The sequence below is a fragment of the Tenrec ecaudatus genome, chromosome 4 (genome assembly GCF_050624435.1).
Source record: "Tenrec ecaudatus isolate mTenEca1 chromosome 4, mTenEca1.hap1, whole genome shotgun sequence".
Taxonomy (NCBI): Eukaryota; Metazoa; Chordata; class Mammalia; order Afrosoricida; family Tenrecidae; genus Tenrec; species Tenrec ecaudatus.
The window spans coordinates 147,796,406-147,815,208 of record NC_134533.1 but is presented as its reverse complement, the minus strand read 5'-3'; the positions used below and the strand labels follow the sequence as shown (position 1 = coordinate 147,815,208).

The window sequence follows — 18,803 nt, the reverse complement described above, 5'->3', positions numbered from 1 at the left end:
TGAGAAATAAACATTTATACTTGCAATAATTCAAAGAGCGAGCGAGAGAGAGAGGCAAACTCTCTAAGCCTCATCTGCACATGGGAATACCTAGTGTCTGCCCACATTGCTTGCCCTTTCTTCTTGGGTAAGTGTGGGGCCGAAAGAAATTCTGCCTGGGAAGGGCTTAGCATAGCTAGACTACAAAGCACTGTAAAAAATATTTGATTTGTTTGGTTGCTCTCATTTTGGAATTTAAGAGAACGTTGGTGTCTAAAATGTGGGTTCTGCTTCTCAGACATATCTCATTCTGCATATCTACGAACTATGTCTTGTCTTCTCTGCTCGCCATTGCTTGGTTTTAGTGTGTGGTCCTTGGCTATCCCACATCATCGCCTTATCTAATAGATACTTACTGAGCACCTGCAACGTACCAGGCACTGAGCTGGGGGCTGAGGAGGCCGAAATGAGAGTCAGCCCTTGGCCCAAGGAGTACACAGGTCAGGCACAGAGAATGATTGAGAAGGACCCGGGGGAGGGGCGGGTGGCGGACATCATGGCAACTACTTTAAGGGGCTCTGGAGAGAACAGAAGATGCACAGCCCAGCTTAGGGGCTCAGGTGCTATGCAGAGGGGATGCTCTGAACGGGGTTTGAAGCATGGGTAGGAGCGCCTCTAGCAGAGGAGAGGATGGAGGGCAGATGGCATGTGTAGGATGTGACAGAAGTGAATGCCTGAAGGGTTCTGAAACAGCTCCAACCAGGGGAGTGGGGTGAGGGTGGAAGAGATCCAACTAGGGTGATAGGCAATGGCCAAATCGCAAAGGACCCGTGCGTGCCAGGTTTAGAAGCTCCTGAAACATAAGGGACTTGGGAGCGCTTGTTCCCAGGAAGGAGGCATTCAAATTTCCACCTTAGGAAGTTCATACAAATAGTTGGGGGGGTTGGGGGGGGGATTTGGAAATCGGTTGTTCCAAATACAGAAAGAAGCGAGGGAGAGAAATGTTGCAGATGGAGACGAGATGAATGGGCGCCCAAACAGAACCTCCCCTGGAGACTGTTCCTTGATGTGCCCAAGTTCAAATCTCAGCTTCTGTCAGGGCATCTGGAGAACATTAAGTCCTGAAGGGCTGGCTCCTGGACAGACAGCTCTCCAGCTTCTGACACATACACTAAACCGAAGCCCACTGCCATCCTATAGACTCCAACCCAATTTCACTATCGGCAGGGTGGGCCTGCCCTAAGGTTTCCAAGACTGTAAAGCTTTCTGGGAGCAGATGGCTCCCTCCCTCCCAGGGATGTCTTTCTCCCAGGGAGCAGCTGGTGCGTTTAAACAACCCACCTTTCCGTTAGCACCCCACTGCTTAACTGCTATGCCAGCAGGGCCCTTGGCATATGCACCAGGAGCACCTTATGAGTAAGCCAAGCAAACAAAAACCAAACCATGGCCACTGAGTCAGGGCACACCCGTGTTCCACAGGGGTAGAATCTTTCAGAGCTGGATTGTCAGGCTAGTGGGTGGGTTTGAGATAACGAACCTTTCAGTTAGCAGTCAAGCACAAGCAGTGTGTGCCACCCGGGAACCTGATTCATAACCTTGCTGCCATTGAGTCAATACTGATTCATAGCGACCTCGTAGGGAGGGTAGAACTGCCCTTGTGGGTTCCCTGGGCGGTGACCATTTACAGGAGTAAAACACCTCGTCTCTTTCCTGTGGAACCACCAGCGGCCAGGGGTACACCTCTTTAGTGTCCAGCACAGACACCGCTGTTCAAAGGAAGCCCTCGCTCTTTCCCACGTGAGATCTCAGAGTGGCTGCGTTCCCAAGGCAAGTGAGGCCTAAGGCACTCAAGTCCTTCTCCAAGCTCCTCTGCGACGAGGGTATGCCGGCCCCCACTGCAGTGGCAGTGAACATCACCCACTAGTCTGGCTCTCACTCCCTGATCACCTGGCTGCTTCTGTGAGCCCCTTGGCTCTTCAGCCAGAGCACAGTGGGAGGATGCGTTCAAGGTCACAGGAACTCCAAAGGGGCCATTGTGGAGGCCCTCCGGAGTGAGACCAAACTGCCATGGGACACACAAGGGCCTAGACTGTGCTTGGGGGAAGCATCTCCACCATGGCTGAGCTTCATGACTTGATGGCACTGTCCCAGCTCCTCTTCCTCATGAAACCTTAACTCACTGTGCTTGGGCTTCTCCCGCTCTGTCCCCCAAGGAACAGTGGTCAGGTGAGGTCAGAGGAGAGATGATTAAGGCTTGAATCAAGACTGGATTATGCAGCAGCCACATACACATGATGAGTTGACAGTTTGTGTTTGTTTGTTTGTTTGTTTGTTTTAGGAGATTGGGGTCAGGGAGGCATCACAGGTGATGCTCAGGTTCAGCCAGCTTGAGGGTAAGCACCAGGACGTCCCTGCTTTGGTTCTGCATACAGAATCTGACACCATTCAACTGACCTCTACTGGGCCAGCCACTGCCCTGAGAACAAAACAACAGCAGGGCAGAAAGGTGATGTCTCATCTCAAGGAGGTCTCCAAATGGAATTGCAGATGTGACAAGTGTATTAAGTGTAATGGAGAGTACTTTGAAGGCAATATGGTTGTTTTTTTTATTTAAATACACCATTTTGAAAAAAAATTCCTTTTTTGGGGGGGGTGTACACCCTTCTGTATACACACATCAGTTTCACTGGTCTTGCTTCTCTAGAGAAGTTAGGCTAAGACAGACCCCAAAACCCAATCCTGAGAGGCTCTCGCATCTGAAGGTCAGATAAAGGAGAAGGAGGTAGGAAAGGAGAATGCCCAGTGACGCCAAATGAAGAGAGAGGGGGCCATGGAACCCCCAAGAAAGAAAGGACCTCTTCCATGACTGAGGCAGCTGGGGTCAAGGTGAGAGCCGAGGAGCGTCTGTTGGACTTGGTAAGGTGGCGGTCATCACCATCTTGGCCTCATTGAGAGCTAAGGACTGATAGGGACACAGAGCACCTGTCCTAGACTTGACAGTCACAGAAACATGAGGAGGGCCTCTGGAAGGACCCGTGCAGCATCCTGCCGCTTCACCAGCTGAGCTGAAGCTCCGGGAGCCCAGCTGTGCCCACCTCCTCCTCAGGTCCGCAGCTTCAGCTGCTAGGATGCCAATGTTTTCCATGCAGATAAAGCATTAATTGTACGCTGAGCTCAAATAATCACCCCTTTAAAATACTGCTTGTCTTGGCTTTGTAAACACCATGTGGCCAGCTCCTCACCGGGCTGCAGCTCCATTTAAAAACTACCTCCCTCCACAGTGCGGGCAGCAGCAGCAAGGGATAAAGTCCTCATCATTACACGACCAGGGCGCTGGGCTTTTCCAACGGCGTTGGAAAGGAAATGCTGAAACACATACACATCAAGCACCAGATGGACGTCTCCAGTCGACCGCTCCTGCGTTCCGAAGGAGCACAGCTGGAACAGCGCCAGGCTGCGCCAAGCCATCAAATTCAATTCGACAGTCATTTCCCAACGGCTCTGCACAAAGGCAAATAACAATAGTAATGACAGCCACCATGCAGGGCAGTGCTTTGCACGCCTTGGCCCATTGAATTGTCGCAGGCGCTCTAAAGAGTGGGGGCCATTTCTATCTTCATTTGATGGATGAGGAAACCGGAGCACCACCGAGTTACTCACCCTGAGTACCTGGCCCAAGCTGGTGAGTGGGGGCACCCAAGCATAAGAAAACGCTGTCATCATCGGCAAAGCATTTGTACAACGTTGGTCAGAGAGGGATGGCAGGTCACCAGGGTGGGGTGCAATGCAGATGCAGGGCTGATCCAAGAGGGAGGGAAAGGATCAGCAGAAGTTGCAATAGACTTCCAGGAGCTCAGCCCACCGGCCATCCATGATTCCTTTCTCTTGCTCTTCCCATAACTATTCCATCACCAACGGCTGTCTGTTCCACCCTCCACTTCCCAAATAAGGATGCAGCATGCCCACCACTCTCTACCTTCCCTACAGCCACCTGAGTCCAAGCTGCCAGCTTCATTCCCTGGACTATTGCAAGAAACTCCTTTCTGGACCTACACTATCCACTGCTGCCCCTCCACAACCGGCCCTTCCCACGGCAGTCGGAGGGTCGACTTATACGTGAATCAGATCACATCTGTGTTCTGCTCCCAGCACTGCAGTGCCTTCCCAGGAAATCCCACATCCTTTCCATGGTCTCCAAGGCCTCCCTGCATGATCTGACGCATGCCTACCTCTTCAGCCTCATCTCCTACCATAGGTACGGACTCCCCAAGAGCCAGCACACAGCCTGACACAGCCCAGACCGAGATTACATTCTGAAGAAATCAAAGCAAGAAGGAGTGATTAAAATGGTTTTGCAGAGGATGCCACAATGAAGGTGAACAGGGTAGGATTTTTCAGGCAGCAGGGAAGGGAGCTATTCTAGGTGTGGACAACAGCACCTGCAAGGTCAAGAGCTCTGGATGCAGCTTAGACACAGGTCTGTATCAAGCAGCAGCTCTCAAGGATGAGCAGGCATCAGAATGCCCCAGGAGCCCTGTTAAAACACACACAGCCCCCCCCCCCCCCAGGGAAGCTGACGCAGAGATCTGAGATCTGCTCAAGTTTGCCTCTCTCACAAGTCCCCGGCTGCTGTTGCTGCTGTTGGCCAGAGGCCGGGTCTTGAGAACCATTTGTATGTGACATGCTAAAAGGAGGCGCCAGGGCTGAGGCCCAGGGGGAAGTCGCACTGGGGAGGTAGACTGGGACTGCTTCCTGACAAGCCGAGAGCAGTTGGACCTGGCATTGCCAGTGGCCGTCCCTCCTGCCTGGCATATCCCCGATGACTTCCCTTGACCCCAGCTGCCTATGCTCCCACTGTCCTGCCCAGCCTGCCCTCCCTGCACAGTTCGTTATGTTATGAAAGTGTCTCTTGTTTCCATTCCCTCAAAACAAACTGGTGCGGAACCCTGTTCCCTCCAGGCCCCCGGGTCTGGCACAGCCATCACACTGGCTCGCAGGCTTGCAGAGGCCTGGGTTTTCTCAGCAGGGATCTGGCCTCCTGGTGCCATTGCACTGTTTGGGCAAGAAGGCTTGAGAGCTGGAGAAGCCCAGTCCTGCTGCCCCTCCTGCCATGCGACGTGGCAGCTGCCAGCCTGCTCACCTTCCGAGTTTGCCCTGTCCCATCCCAAAGAACTCAATGCCGCGAGTCCTTGCAACCCTACGGGATAGGGTGGAACTGCCGCTGGGTGCTTTCTTGACGGTAACTGTTTACAGAAGTAGAAAGTCTCGTCTTTCTCCCCAGGAGCATCGAGGTAGCCTCAAACTGCTCACCTTGTGGTTAGCAGCCCACTGCCTAAGCACACCATCACCAGGACTCCTGAAATAGACCATGCCATTCATTTTCACTTTCCCCCAAAAGAAGAACGGCAGGAACAGCTCCAAGGTCATGAGCAAAGAGATTTGTCTCATAGTCTCAGCCAGGGACTATTCATCTCACCTTTGTTATTTTTATTGCCTTCTCTCTGGGAAAGAAAAATTGATCAGTGAGGCAAAGAGAATTTGCATGCACCTCTGCCTTGCATTGACTTTGACCATAAATCAAAGAGGACCAGGCGGCTAATGTTTTTATTCATTTTATACATTGATGCATCTCCTGGTTTTAAATACAAATGACCTTTCTGCTCTGGGGCTAGACTGCAAAGCTGTCAGCGGCGCAGGCCCGTGATAGACCCATGGGTCTGCCTCTTGGTCCTCCTGGCTTCTGGGCTCTGAAAGGGAAGGTCTGGGTGTGGAGTGGTAGATGGGGTGGGCGGGGGGTGGTACAGTGTGGTTTCACAACCTCATCCCACATCTTCACAAGGACGCCCCAGTGAGGACCAGGAGTCGTGGCTGTTCTACATAACAGGGAAAAGGCAGAGAGCACAATCCTACACGATAGGGTCCCTCTTGATTCCAATGTGCCTTTTCGCTTCCAAAGCTGATTTCCAAGGCTATGCACCCTTTCCAGACATGTTGAGGAGGGTTGACCTTCTGCTCTGCCACGTCCCGGCTTTGTGTCCTGGGGCAGTTCCGCCCTCTGAGCTTCAGCAGGAGCATCTCTATAACGGGTTTGTTGCTCTCCACTTTAGAGGTACAGACGAGCCATGGTTACTGTCTCCTTCAAAGTGTGGGACACAGGCTGTAGTTCGCTATCCACTTAACAATTAGCTCTCAGGGGTTGGGTGGGGGAGCTATAGTGTTTTCCAATTTCTCTGGTATAAATTCCCTCTCCATTGTTCATGTAAACTACTAGCACGCTGTCACTGAACATAACGCTTGGAAGAGAGGTACAATAACTCACCTCCGAGGGATTTTTCCACCATACACGTACAATAAACACGGATGCCTCTCGAGGGCAGAGAGAACGATCAAACATAGTAAAACAGTTTTGAATATGACCTTTGTTTTTCCTTTCTTTTTTAAAAAATTATTTTATTGGAGGCTCAGACAACTCTTATCACAATCCATACGTCAATTGAATCAAGCATGTTTGTACATATGTTGCCCTCATTCTCTTCTAGACGGTCACTTTCTATTGCGTTTCTCCTTTCTTTCTTTCTTTCTTTTTTGTTTGTTTGTTTGTTACCACTAGTGAAGAGTTATTCATTACATTCTCAATACATTCCAGATGCCTTCAACCACAAACAAATCATTGTTGTGGTGGCTGTTGTCAGGTGCCATAAAGTCAATTTTGTACAACAGGGCAAAACACTGGCCGGTCCTGCACCATCCTCCAATCGTAAGGTCTGAGCCCACTGCTGTGGCTACTCATTGAGGGTCTTCCTGTTTTTCATGGACCTTCTACTTTCCCAAGCCGGATGGCCTCTTCAAGGGACCGGTCTCTCTTGACAACATGTCCAAAACCCACCAGATAAAGTGTTGGCATCTGACTTTGAAGGGGCATTCTGGCTGTCCTTCTTCCAAGACAGATCGGATTGTTCGTCTGGAAGTCCATGGTGCTGTCCATCTTCTGTGCCAGCACCATGAACTGGAATGCGTCCATTCGGTTCCAGTCTCCCTTACTCATTGTCCAAGCTCACATACTCCACGACACTAAGGCCGGAGGCCGTCGGGGCTCGCTCAGGGTGTCCATGATAGTTTCCAGGCAGCCTGGGGGTCTGCCAGCCACCGGCCTCCCACACTACACTGCCTGACCTTTGTTTCTCACATAAGTTACTTTATTTTTTAGGTTTACATGACTTAACTGTTAAGAGTGACTATAGCTAAACACCTGTGAATAAAACTCCTGAAATTCTCACCATCAGCCCATACAAACCATCACGTCGGCCCCAGCACACAGCTGGGCACATCTGTAGGTGCTCAGTACACACAGCTTCCTGTCCTCGGACCTGGGGAGGATTCCAGGAAGGTCTCCCCGAGGGAGACAAGGATGTCCCCTGTTTCTCGGCAGCCTCTGAGTTTTACTTTTAGCCTCCACCCTCTTGGCCACCAACCCAGTCCTGCCCTGTGCCAACCCCCAGCCAAGGCCCTAACCCTCTTTATACGGTCTGTCTGGCCCATTCTATAGCCAAGAGGCCAATGAGCCACCGACACTAGAGAGAACATTGCTGTTGCCGGGCTCAGGGCTGCTGGGAGAGGGCAGGGGTGAGATCTCGGTGACTGAATGGGTTTAGTTTGGAATCCCTGCCCCAGCAAGCTGCCTCTTGACAAGTTAAAACCTGCCATGAGCCTGCACTTGAGACAGGAATAAACCCTTAGCTGCTCAACAACAGCCAAAGCAGGAAGGTCTCCAACTCCCCCAACCCTGGCCCTGCAGGAGCCTTCTCTCCTCTCCCATGGAGTCCTGGATGCAATGCTTAAAGAAGCTGGCTGCTAACCAAAGGTTGGAGGTTCAAGTCTACCAGAGGCAGCTACCTCAAAAGAAAGGCCCAGCATTCTTGGGGTTGCTGTGAATTAGATTGAAAGGCAACTGGTTCGGGTGTCCTCTACCTGCTAAATGTCACACAGCTCTGGAAAAGCAGAGGGATGGCTGACAAGGAAGTGTTAAAAGCCACCCATGCCAGGGAAGCATCATTCAAGGAGCCCGAGACCCTGCCCTGCCTAGTTGAAACCTCACCACACTGGGAGAGGCACTATGAACCAATGACTGGCTGAGAATCCTCTATTGTTCCCCAAATCCAACCTTAAAAGCCACCCCACTGTGTGCTTATCCTTTGTTTATCTGTCCCTCTGTTCTGCGAGAAACACATTTAAATGTATCTGTTTAGGCAGTAGAATATTTTATTGGGCCTTGAGTGAAGGTTGGCAGAGCAGATGATCAGCTTCACTTTCAACAAAATTCATAGGCGTTCTGTTTCGACTCTTCCATCTCTTCCATCGCAGTCCCCTCAATGTAACAGCCCTTACTCCGCTTCCTCCCTGTGTTTCCGGTTTCCATTCCTCCCCTTTCCAAACTCTCTGGACTTGGTCCTCAGGGAAGTCCTGTCCTTTTGATGTCCAGTGGTTGCTTACTTTAAGGGGTCTTTCTTACAGACCTGCCATGAGGGGTAGGGGGTGGGGAGGAGATGCGTGTGAGGAGAGACACGTTTTTCATTCTAAAAACATTTGCTTTAAGAAGGGTGCTCAAAGTTTCCCAGAGCAGCAGAACCTGGGGGGTGCTGTGCAAGGCAGGATGATCAGTAACAGGACTCCAGTGACCGGCTTTCCTTTGTGACCTTTCCAGGTAGGCGAGGCTGTCTTGGAAAATGCCCGGCTCGTGCTGCAGAAGGAAAATACTCTGGCGGGTGCAGATGAGTTTAAAGAGAGGTAACAATCTTCTGAGTGGTACAAATGTTTGAACCCAAGGGTTGGCAGTTCAAGTTCACCCAAAGGAGCCTCGGAAGAAAGTCCTGGCTAGCTCCTTTTTAAAAAATCAGTGTTGAAGACCTTATGAAACACAAGTCTGCTCTGGGGTCACCCATGCACCAGTACTGATGCCCTGGCAGCTCATTTGTTTGATGCTCTGCTGCAAAGTGGGGGGGGGGGGTCCCTCCACACCCCTGGACCCGCGGGTCAATGTCCTGGAGTCTGCATCGTGATCCCTGGGTCACAAGGAAGGGTGGGCTGGCATGAGAAAGGCCCCGAGAGGAGAATTGAGCGTGGTCTGGTTCAGCCCTTCCTGTATACACAAACAAGGCCCAAGGGCTTGGTTTAGGACAGGGCTCTTCAAACTAGAATATGCATCTGAATCATCTGGGAGGGCACCTTATAAAAACACAGATTTGAACTCTTTGCAAGTGTAGAAAACACTGTCTTTCTCCCTCTGAACAACTGGCTGTTTGAAAGTGCAAACCATGGGGATCACAGCCCAACTCTTAACCACCACACCACCAGGGCTACCACTGGGTTTATGATACTGTAACTCATTCCAGAAATAGATGGCCTTTTATCTCTCCCCAGGGATTGGTTGGTAAATTCAAAGCACCGGTCATATGGTTAGTATAAAAGACAATCAACTATGTTTCCAGAGATCCATCTCTCCATAGTACAGGACCAATGACTTCATCCCACTGGATGGGTTTAGAGGACTGACCTCCAGAGAAGAGTACAGGACTTTTTCTTAGTTCTTAAATGGGTTTAAGGAAGCATCACTAATTGTGGGTTGTCCATTCAACAACAACAACAAAAAAACACAGATTTCTGGGCTGCACCCCAAAGTCAACAGATCTGGGGGGGGGGGGACAGGAATATACATTGGTAACAAGTTCCCAGTGCTGTTATGGTTACACCCTGGTCCCTCACTTTTGAGACCCAATGGTTTAGAACAATGATTCTCAACCTGGACCCTCCTTGAGGGTCCAAACCCCTCCAGACTAATTCAGTCAGGGTCCTTGCTGGTGGGACCTGTCATTTTGACAGCTCCCCAGGTGATTTCAATGCATGTCTGGGCTCCAGACCCGCATCTTTAGGCTGATACCATGCTGGGCGTCCTGCTGGTGCAGATCATTTTCAGTGGTCTAAGGATAAGCATTTTATTTTTCATCGTTAGGAGTCGATTTTGACAGTGCCCGATTATCACCCATGAGACATTGTGCTTACATGTAGTAGCACCATTTACAGGAGCAAGTTTATGGGAGATAATGAGATTTTTCATTTGTGTGACTTCAAGGAGGAATGGTCAGTTCATGGTGGCACCAGAGATAATGCACCTAGGGCAAGCTCATGAAAGCCATCGAGGACTGGGAAGCACTGGGCGAACGGAGAAGCACCTTGGAGAAGAGGCAACTCTGAGATGATGCTGTGGGGAAGGGCAGCTGGAGGGTCAGGAGATGGCTGCCTGGTTGTGATTGTTATTCAAAGGAAGGTTTCCCCCAAGTTTGATAAGGACCAACAGGAAAGGCACTTCCTTAGATGTCTTTGGGGATAAGAAGAGGATTGTGATGGGCCCGTCTTCCATCTGTTATACAGACCTCCCGGGCCATGCTGAGGCCAAGGTGACTCTCAGGTGGGCACCATCAATGCCCTGCCCTCTGCAAGATCAAAACCAACAGACACAAACAATGTTATACTCAATTGAAGGTAAATTTTAATTAAGTGTGAGATTAAGGTAGGGCCTTGTTATGGCCTGAATGGCATTACCCCCAGAGGATGTGCTGTTGGTCCTAAGCCCCCATACCTGTGGTTGCAGTCCCGTCTGGGAGCAGACCTCTCTGATGTGTCATCAGCATAGCTGAATGTGGGGACCCGGACAAGAGTGGCTGCACCGGGTGACAGTATGGGGCTGGCACCAAAACGACAGTCTATCCCTGTAGTTGGCAATAATAAAGCAAGCTTTCTTCTTTCTCATCAGCCTAGTAGACCTACAGAAGCCCTGATAGTGCAGTCGTTAGACATTGCTATACGATCCACAGGGTCAGCAGTTTGAAACCACCGGTCTCTCTGAGGGACAAAGACTGGGCTTTCTACTCCCGTTAACAGTTCCAGTCTCAGAAACCCACAGGGCGGGTGCTCCGAGTCAGCACGGGCTCGATGACCGTGAGTTTGGTTTTGGAGAGCATACCTGCTTTGGACGAGGTGTCGGGGGGGGACTAGTCCCTGGAGAAGGGCAAGATGCTGCAGAAAGGGAAGGGGCCGTGACAAAGAGGAAGGCCCTTGAGGCTGTGGATCGACACGGTGGCTGCCACAAACCTAGGGACAACAGGGAGGAAGATGCAGGACCAGGCGGTGTTCTGTTGGCTGGGGCCCAACTCAAGAGCACCTAACTAACTAACTACCTACAACTTGACTCAATCACAGCGATGCTTCGAATCCTGGGCTTTCATCTGCACCCAGCAAGCCCACACCACTGTTTCACTGCTGCCTGTGTGTTTATAAATGCTGTAGTAAGTCGTATTTTTGAATCTGCACCCATAACTTTTTTGAGAGCCAAGTAGCATGAAAGGTGAGGGTGCGGGGGCATGTAAAGACTCCAGCTCAGTTACGACTGTTATAATTCAATGTCGACTGGTTTTACGAAACAGGTTTGATGTTGGTGCTTATATAATCTTAGAAATATTACATTTAAGCAAGTTACAACTATATCGCCTAGTATTCTATGATTAAAATTGGGAACCAACATCACTAGAGATGCCCATGGAGGGTGCGGTGGGGCGAGACCCTCCCAAACTGGGTGACACCAACTCACTTGGGTCACCTTAAGCCAGTCACGTTTGACATAGAAAAGAGCACATATATTTGAGATGTAGAAGAGCAAAGCAGGTACAGAATGGGAGGAAGATGGATGCCGTGAGGGGCTCTCCAAGAAATGCCAAGAGGAGCCCCAGAGAAGCCGGGTCTCTCCGCAGAGCAGATGAGGGAAACATCCCCTTCACGCAGTGCCTGAACTGGGACTCTTGTCAAGTCTCCTGAGCTGTGCATTTCTATTTGCTAAAATCACCCACTTATAGATTTCTGTCATAAAAGCACTAAGCAACAAAGACAGACCTGAACGAAAACATCTTTCATTCATCCATTCATGACTTTATTCAATTATACAGGAGCCCTGGTGGTGTAGGGGTTACATGTTGGGTCACTGTCTTCAAGGTCAGCCGTGTGAAACCACCAGCCATTCCAAGGGAGAAAGGTGGGGCTTTCCACTCCTAGAGAGAGCTACAGTCTTGGAAACCCACAGGGGCAGTTCTGCCCTGTCCTGTAGGGTCACTATGAATCAGCCTCAACTCAATGGCAATGAGTTTTGGGTTATTTAATTACACATACATTTATTAGATCCTTCAACAGAGCAGAATGCGGTGAAATGAAGGGAGTGAGGTTAAGACCAAAATGGTCATGTATTTAGAGGATACCTCAGATTATAATCAGTGTGCGTGCCATTCTATTTTAACAGTGCTGTCTATAGCAGGAGCCCTGGTGGCATCGTGATTACGAGTTGGCCTGCTAGCCTCATGGTCAGCAGTTCAAACCCACCAGTAGGGAGTTACCGTCTCAGACATCCACTGGTAGTCCTAGCAGCCCACAGAGCCGCGTGAAGTCAGAATGAACTTGACAGCAGCAAGTGTAGGTGCTGGACAAGTGCATGCTCATTAAAAGACCAGTCTCTGGAGGCTCAGATGTGCCTGGTATATGTAAGCAGGCTAACGTTTTGTAAATAGCCTTGCAGACTTGATGGAAATATTGTCTTTGGGAATGGAATTGTGAAACTCAGCAGTGAACTTTGGACTTGTTGATTGCTTGCTCATTGGATAAGGCGGGGTGAAGGGCAGAAATTACAAAAGATGTCAGTGTGTAGCAGAAATTTTCAGATTATCCATGGTCCTGTACGTTACATGCTTTTTATTTAACTTTGCTGTACTACATATGTTGTGTGGATGCATTGGACAAATGAGTCCTGATTTTATCATTTCTAGTCTCTGAATATTAAAGAGTTTGCCAATGTGTGACGAAAGTTGAGTTAGTAAACTAATGCATGTTGTACACTTCCTGGAGATAAAACAGAAAAATCATGTGTAAGTGGCACATATACTTAGGAGGGGGTACCCCCCTCCCAAAACAGAATTTTTCCCCAAAGCTATGTATTTAATTTTTTTTTTACAAAACAAACTTATCACCTTCAAAATACTCTCTATTACACTCAATACATTTGTCAAATCTGCGATTCCATTCTTAGGAACATTTTTCAAACATCTGTTTGGATGGCTGACAGCACCTCCCTTGTTTTTTCTTCACCTCTTCTATGTCCTCAAATCACTGTTCATGTCCCTCTTCATTCTCAGAAACAAAAAGAAGTTGCAAGGAGCAAAGTCAGGTGAGTGAGGTGAATGGGGCAAGAGAGGCATGCTGGTTTTTGCCAAAAACAGGCACACTGAGCTGGCTGAGTGAGCAGGTACATTATCAAGGTGGCAAAACCAGTCCCCGTCTGCCACAAATCAGGCCTTTTTTGTCACACATTGTTATGCAATCTTTTCAGAACCTCTAAGTAGAAAGCTTGCTTAACAGTCTGACCTGGTGGAATGAGCTCCAAATGCACTATCCCCCTCACATCAAAAAAAACCAAACAAACAAAAAAACGAGCATCATTTGATTTTTTATTTCACTTGATGAGCTTTTGAGGAGGGGGCGAGGTGACGATGGCATCTTAGACTGGCTTGAATGATGTTTGCTTTTGGAGTCATAAGAATAGCACCATGTCTCCTCACCAGTAATGACCTTGGGAAAAAGTCTGGGTCAACGCAGAGCTGTTGTTTCAAAGCGCAGCATGTTTCCACTTGAAGCTCTTTTTCCTGGCCAGTCAGAACCTGAGGCATAAATTTCACAGTGACCCTCCTTATTCCCAAGTCTTCTGTTAAATTTTGCTGAACTGAGCTCCAAGACAGTCCAGATAACTTCCCCATCTCATCAATGTTCCATCGTCGGTTTTTGAGCGCAAGTGAATGAATTTTGTTGATATTTTCATCCATTGGGGAAGTTGAAGAATGTCCAGAATGAGGGACAATCAACATTTCACCTTTTTTTTGAAACAAGATAAGCCACCATACACACACAAATCAAACAGGCTCGAGCAAAACTCTGCTTTTATGAAAAAATTCACTGGGACCAGAGAGACCCTTCCCAGGTGACACCACTGGTGAACTAACTGTGAATTACACAAGCTCCGCCCACCAGAGCTTTTCTCTGTTTGTTTGGGGGGTGGGGTACCCCCTCATATACTCATCCACTGGGCTGTGGTAGACAAGAGTCAGAAGATATGAATTTGCTCTAGACAAGAATGTTCCATTTTCAAAGACACTTTCAAATATAACCTTTGTTACAGGTATGTAGTTTATTCAACACTCCTGTGTGCACAGTGGAGACACAAATCCTTATTTTAAACATCTAGTCTTTCTAAAGCAGTGGCCCTGGTGGTGTCGTTAGTGGTTGTGTGCTGGGCTGCAATCCGCATGGCCGGCAATTTGAAACCACCAACGGCTCTGAAGGAGAAAGATTGGGCTTTTCAATCCTGTGAACAGTCCCAGTCTTAGAAACACAGCGTTTCACTGTGAGTCAGCACTGACACAATGGCAGGAGTATTCCTAGATGTCTGCAAGTGAGGAGCACAAGTAGAAAGCAAATGTTGTGAGAATGATGATGGCAACAAATGTAAGTATGGATTGTGATAAGAGTTGTACGAAACCCCAATAAAATGATTTCTATTTTAAAAGTGTGCCAAGTATGGTAAAACTATAAAATAGTACATAACATATTTTTAAGCATCCTTTTGTTAAAATTCATATGAGCTATTGTCATTTGGAAGTGTAATTGCCAAACTGCCTCTCTGAGCAAGGTTTCTTCATGGAGGAGGAAGAAGAAAGTCAAAGGGCCTTATACCAGCATGTTTATAGTGAGGCCCGATCAATGATAGGCCCACAGAGTCTGCCTATTTGGTTTTCCTTTGCTGTGTAGATAGCGGATATAAAGGGCCAGTCCTGATTTTACAGCAATAGTGATCCTAGATGTTAGAGCTTGCCAGTGTATGGCAAAAGTAGACAAAGTCAGCTAACACACTGTGCCCATGTTATGTTCCACTTCAGAGGGATGACTGGGGGGAGTGAGATTGTGAAAGCCCCTCTGTTACAGATGCTTATTTTGTCAGTGGGGTTGATAGAGGTGACAGGAGAAGGGGATTGTAGACCAGAATGTGTCTTGAGAAGACATCTTCAGATTGTACCTTTTGTCACAAGTGCACAGTGTGCAGTAGAGTGGAAAAACTTAAGTCCTTATCAGAAACATCTGGAAGAGGTCCTTCTGGATGTTTAGCAGTACACAACATATATTAAGAGAAGATGAAAACTAATGCCCTTTAAATACATTTTGTTGTTTTGTTTTGTCAATTCATAGGAGTGCTTGCAAGGGAAATGTTCATTTTGATGTCTTAGAGGCTGTATACTGGGTGGGGGGGTGGGGCAAAATGATATGTAGAGGGAAGGGCTCTTATGCTCAGTTAGACAAGTTCCGTTTGTCTGAACATGTTTTTGTATTTGCATCCTAGTTCATATTGCTGCGTCTTAAAGCAATATAAAATGGGTCTCAAAGCCCAGAGTATAATAAAAGTAGAGGCAGTAAAACATTTCTTAGGGGCCTTTTGTTTATGAGAAGGACTGAGTGTCTTGGGGAGGGGAACCTTAGTTAATCCACCTTTTAGAGCTGCTCATTCTGTACTTGGTTACTGAGGAAGGAGGCAAAGCAGAATGGAGGAGGGATAGGCCTTTGGCTCACATCTCCATGTCTAGCACGCAGAGTTAGACCATCGCCATAGTCTAATTGCATGTTTCATAAAATACATGTGTTTGTCTTGAGACATCAATGTAGGATTGAAAAGCGGTCTAGTAGCTCATGTCTTTTCCTTGTAAATATAAATATTGCTGTAATAAGGTAGGAAAGCATCGTGGACATGGATTTGTTTCTTTCAAGTAGAAAGAGTTTTTTGGGTTTTTTATTAAAGGATAATTTTATTGGGGGCACTTACAGGTCTTTTTTTGTGTTGATTGATAATATTGCGTTTTGATTTTTCTTTTTTTAATGTTTTATTGGGGCTTGTACAACTCATCACAATCCATACATACATCAGTTGTGTAAAGCACATCTGTACACTCATTTCCCTCATCATTTTCAAAGCACTTGCTCTCCACTTAAGCCCTTGGCATCAGGTCCTCTTTTTGCCCCCTCCCTCCCCACTTCCCCCACCCCCTCCCTTATGAGCCCATGATAACTTATAAATTATTACTTTGTCATGTTTTGCCCTGTCCAACGTCTCCCTTCACTCCCTTTTCTGTTGTCCATCCCCCAGGGAGGAGGTCACATGTAGATCCTTGTACTCAATTCCCTCTTTCCAACCCCCTTTCCCTCTACCCTCCCAGTATCACCACTCACACCCCTGGTCCTGAAGGTATCATCCACCCTGGATTCCCTGGGCCTCCAGCTCCTATCTGCACCAGTGTACATCCTCCAGGCTAGCCAGACATGCAAGGTAGAATTTGGATCATGATAGTTGGGGGGGGGGGGAGGCAAGGGAGGAGTATTTAGGAACTAGAGGAAAGTTGTATTTTTCATCGGTGCTATATCACACCTTGATTGGCTCATCTCCTCCCCTAGACCCCTCTCCAAGGGGATCTCCAGCAGCCAACAAATGGGCTTTGGGTCTCTTCTCTGCACTTCCCCCTTCATTCACTATGGTAAGGTTTTTTTGTTCTGATGATGCGTTATACCTGATCCCTTCGAAACCTCGTGATCGCACAGGCTGGTGTGCTTCCTCCATGTGGGTTTTGTTGCTTCTAACCTAGATGGCTGCTTGTTTACCTTCAAGCCTTTCAGACTCCAGACGCTATCTCTTTTGATAGCTGAGCACCATCAGTTTTCTTCACCACAGCTCTTATAACAATCCACACATCAATTGTATCATGCATATACGTCCGTATGTTGCCATCATTATTTTCTAAACATTTACTTCCTATTTGAGCCCTTGGTATCAGCTCCTCTTTTTTCCCTCCCCCCCTCTTTGTGACCCTTTGATAAAGTATAAATTATTATTATTTTCATATCTTACACAAGCCACTGTCTCCCTTCCCCCATAGTTCCTGTTGATCGTCCCCCTGGAGTGGGTGTGTGGTTATGTGTCAATAATCGGGATTGGTTTCCCCTTCCTCCCCTCTCTCCCCACCTTCCCCCTACACTTCTGGTATTGTTACTCAGATTCCTGTTCCTGTAATTCTGTGTGTCGTGAGCTCTTATCTGTACTTGTGCACATGCTCCAGTCTAGCCCGCAGTGAAAGGCAGTGCTGGGGCCATGATAGTGGGGGAGTAAGGAAGCCCTGAGGAGTATTGGGTGTTTCATTGGTGCTTTTACTGCACCCTGATTGACTCATCCCTTCCTTGTGATCCCTCTGTGAGGGGACGTCCCATTGTCTACAGATGGGGTGGACATGGAATTATTAAAGCACCTCTGAGCAGTCGTCATCGCGGTTGGCTAGGTAGCGGCAGAAAGGCAGCAGGACATGCAAAGGGAAGGGTGTCTGCAGGTGTTTCCATATTTGCATTTTGGCGATAACCATTGATGTACATGTGCATCTCTTGGCTGGACTATAGGAATATATGAAATTCCGTGGGAGTATCTTGGTAACATTTTAATCATTACAGAACTGGTCATCCTCTTAGGAGCACTATACTTCATGTCCTCTTGCTTGGTCTCATTTGGAATGGAGCATGAAAGGAAGACAGTGTCTTCACTGTAACTCTGCCAATATCCATATCTGGAGGACTGTTAGCATTTTTAACTTTTATGAAATTCTTTTTCTCCCTCCAAAAGGATTTTTGGTTTTTGTTTCTTTTCCTCATTAAGTCAGCATAATGTATTCTTGGTTGTCAAGATACTCATGGCTTTGGGACTTTGAATTGGTAAATATTCATGATATGTGAAAAAAAAAAAAGGATGGATCCATACTGTGTGGCCTAACGTGCGTGTACAGAAACGGGATGTGGAGAGATGAAAACTGTAGGTCTGAAAACATCAAAGTGACTTTGGATGTCTTTGTGTTCTTCGTTTTTGCTCTTTGCTTTTTAGTTTTCTATAATGCACCCCCCCACCCCCCACCCCCGCAAAAAAAAAGCTCAAAGAGAAAAAAAAATACTTTAAAAACTTGCACGGAATTCCCATTGCCTGTAGCAGGGGTGTCAAACTCAATTAAAAGACAGGTCATTCCACCAGGCCATGAGGATGATGTTCCTGATTAGAGCAGCCAGTCCACAGAGAGAACAACATGGCTGGCCCCACTATGAGACATGATGCCCCTCAGTGACCAAGGGCGATACAGGGGACAGCACCGGAGACACAGTGTGGGAACTGCACCTGACCTGATCCCACCACACCAAGGCAAAGCACTGGGGGAGTGCAGCGGAACAGCAAGGGAATAGAGTGGCAAGGTCCCCAGGGAATGCTGAAAGTGGACTTTGGGGCCAGGGTGTGGTGCCCCAACAGACTGGACTGGAAAACGCTCCTAAGGGCCAGCAAACGATCCTTGAATGAACTACAAGCTTTGCTTTTGTGAAGTGTTTTGTTTTGTTCGTTGTCAGTGGTTTGTTTTTGTTGTTTTGTTGTCTGGTTGTATACTGCTGCTTTGTTTCCCTCTGTCTTGTTTTCGTGGACATTATTGTCTCCACAGGTCTGTCTGAATAGGACAGGCTGGATGAACTATCTGGAGGAAAAACAACAGGACCGACAGTTCCGGGGGACTTGGTATAGGGGGAAGTGGGGGGGGGGTAAGGAAGTGGTGTTAACAAACACAGGGACAAGGGAATAACATGGGACCCAAAATGGTAGAGAGGGGGGAGTGGCAGGCCTG

The 18,803-nt window shown here is 48.0% G+C and overlaps 1 protein-coding gene across 1 annotated transcript in view; it reads left to right on the top strand.

Annotated features, from left to right (window-relative positions):
- Nucleotides 1-18,803, top strand: part of BFSP2 (beaded filament structural protein 2) — a 106,982-nt gene that overhangs the window by 25,692 nt on the left and 62,487 nt on the right. Inside the window, exon 2 of the mRNA XM_075547864.1 lies at nucleotides 8,681-8,763. Coding sequence (XP_075403979.1) covers nucleotides 8,681-8,763 — 83 coding nt within the window. The remainder of the gene's footprint in view (nucleotides 1-8,680; nucleotides 8,764-18,803) is intronic.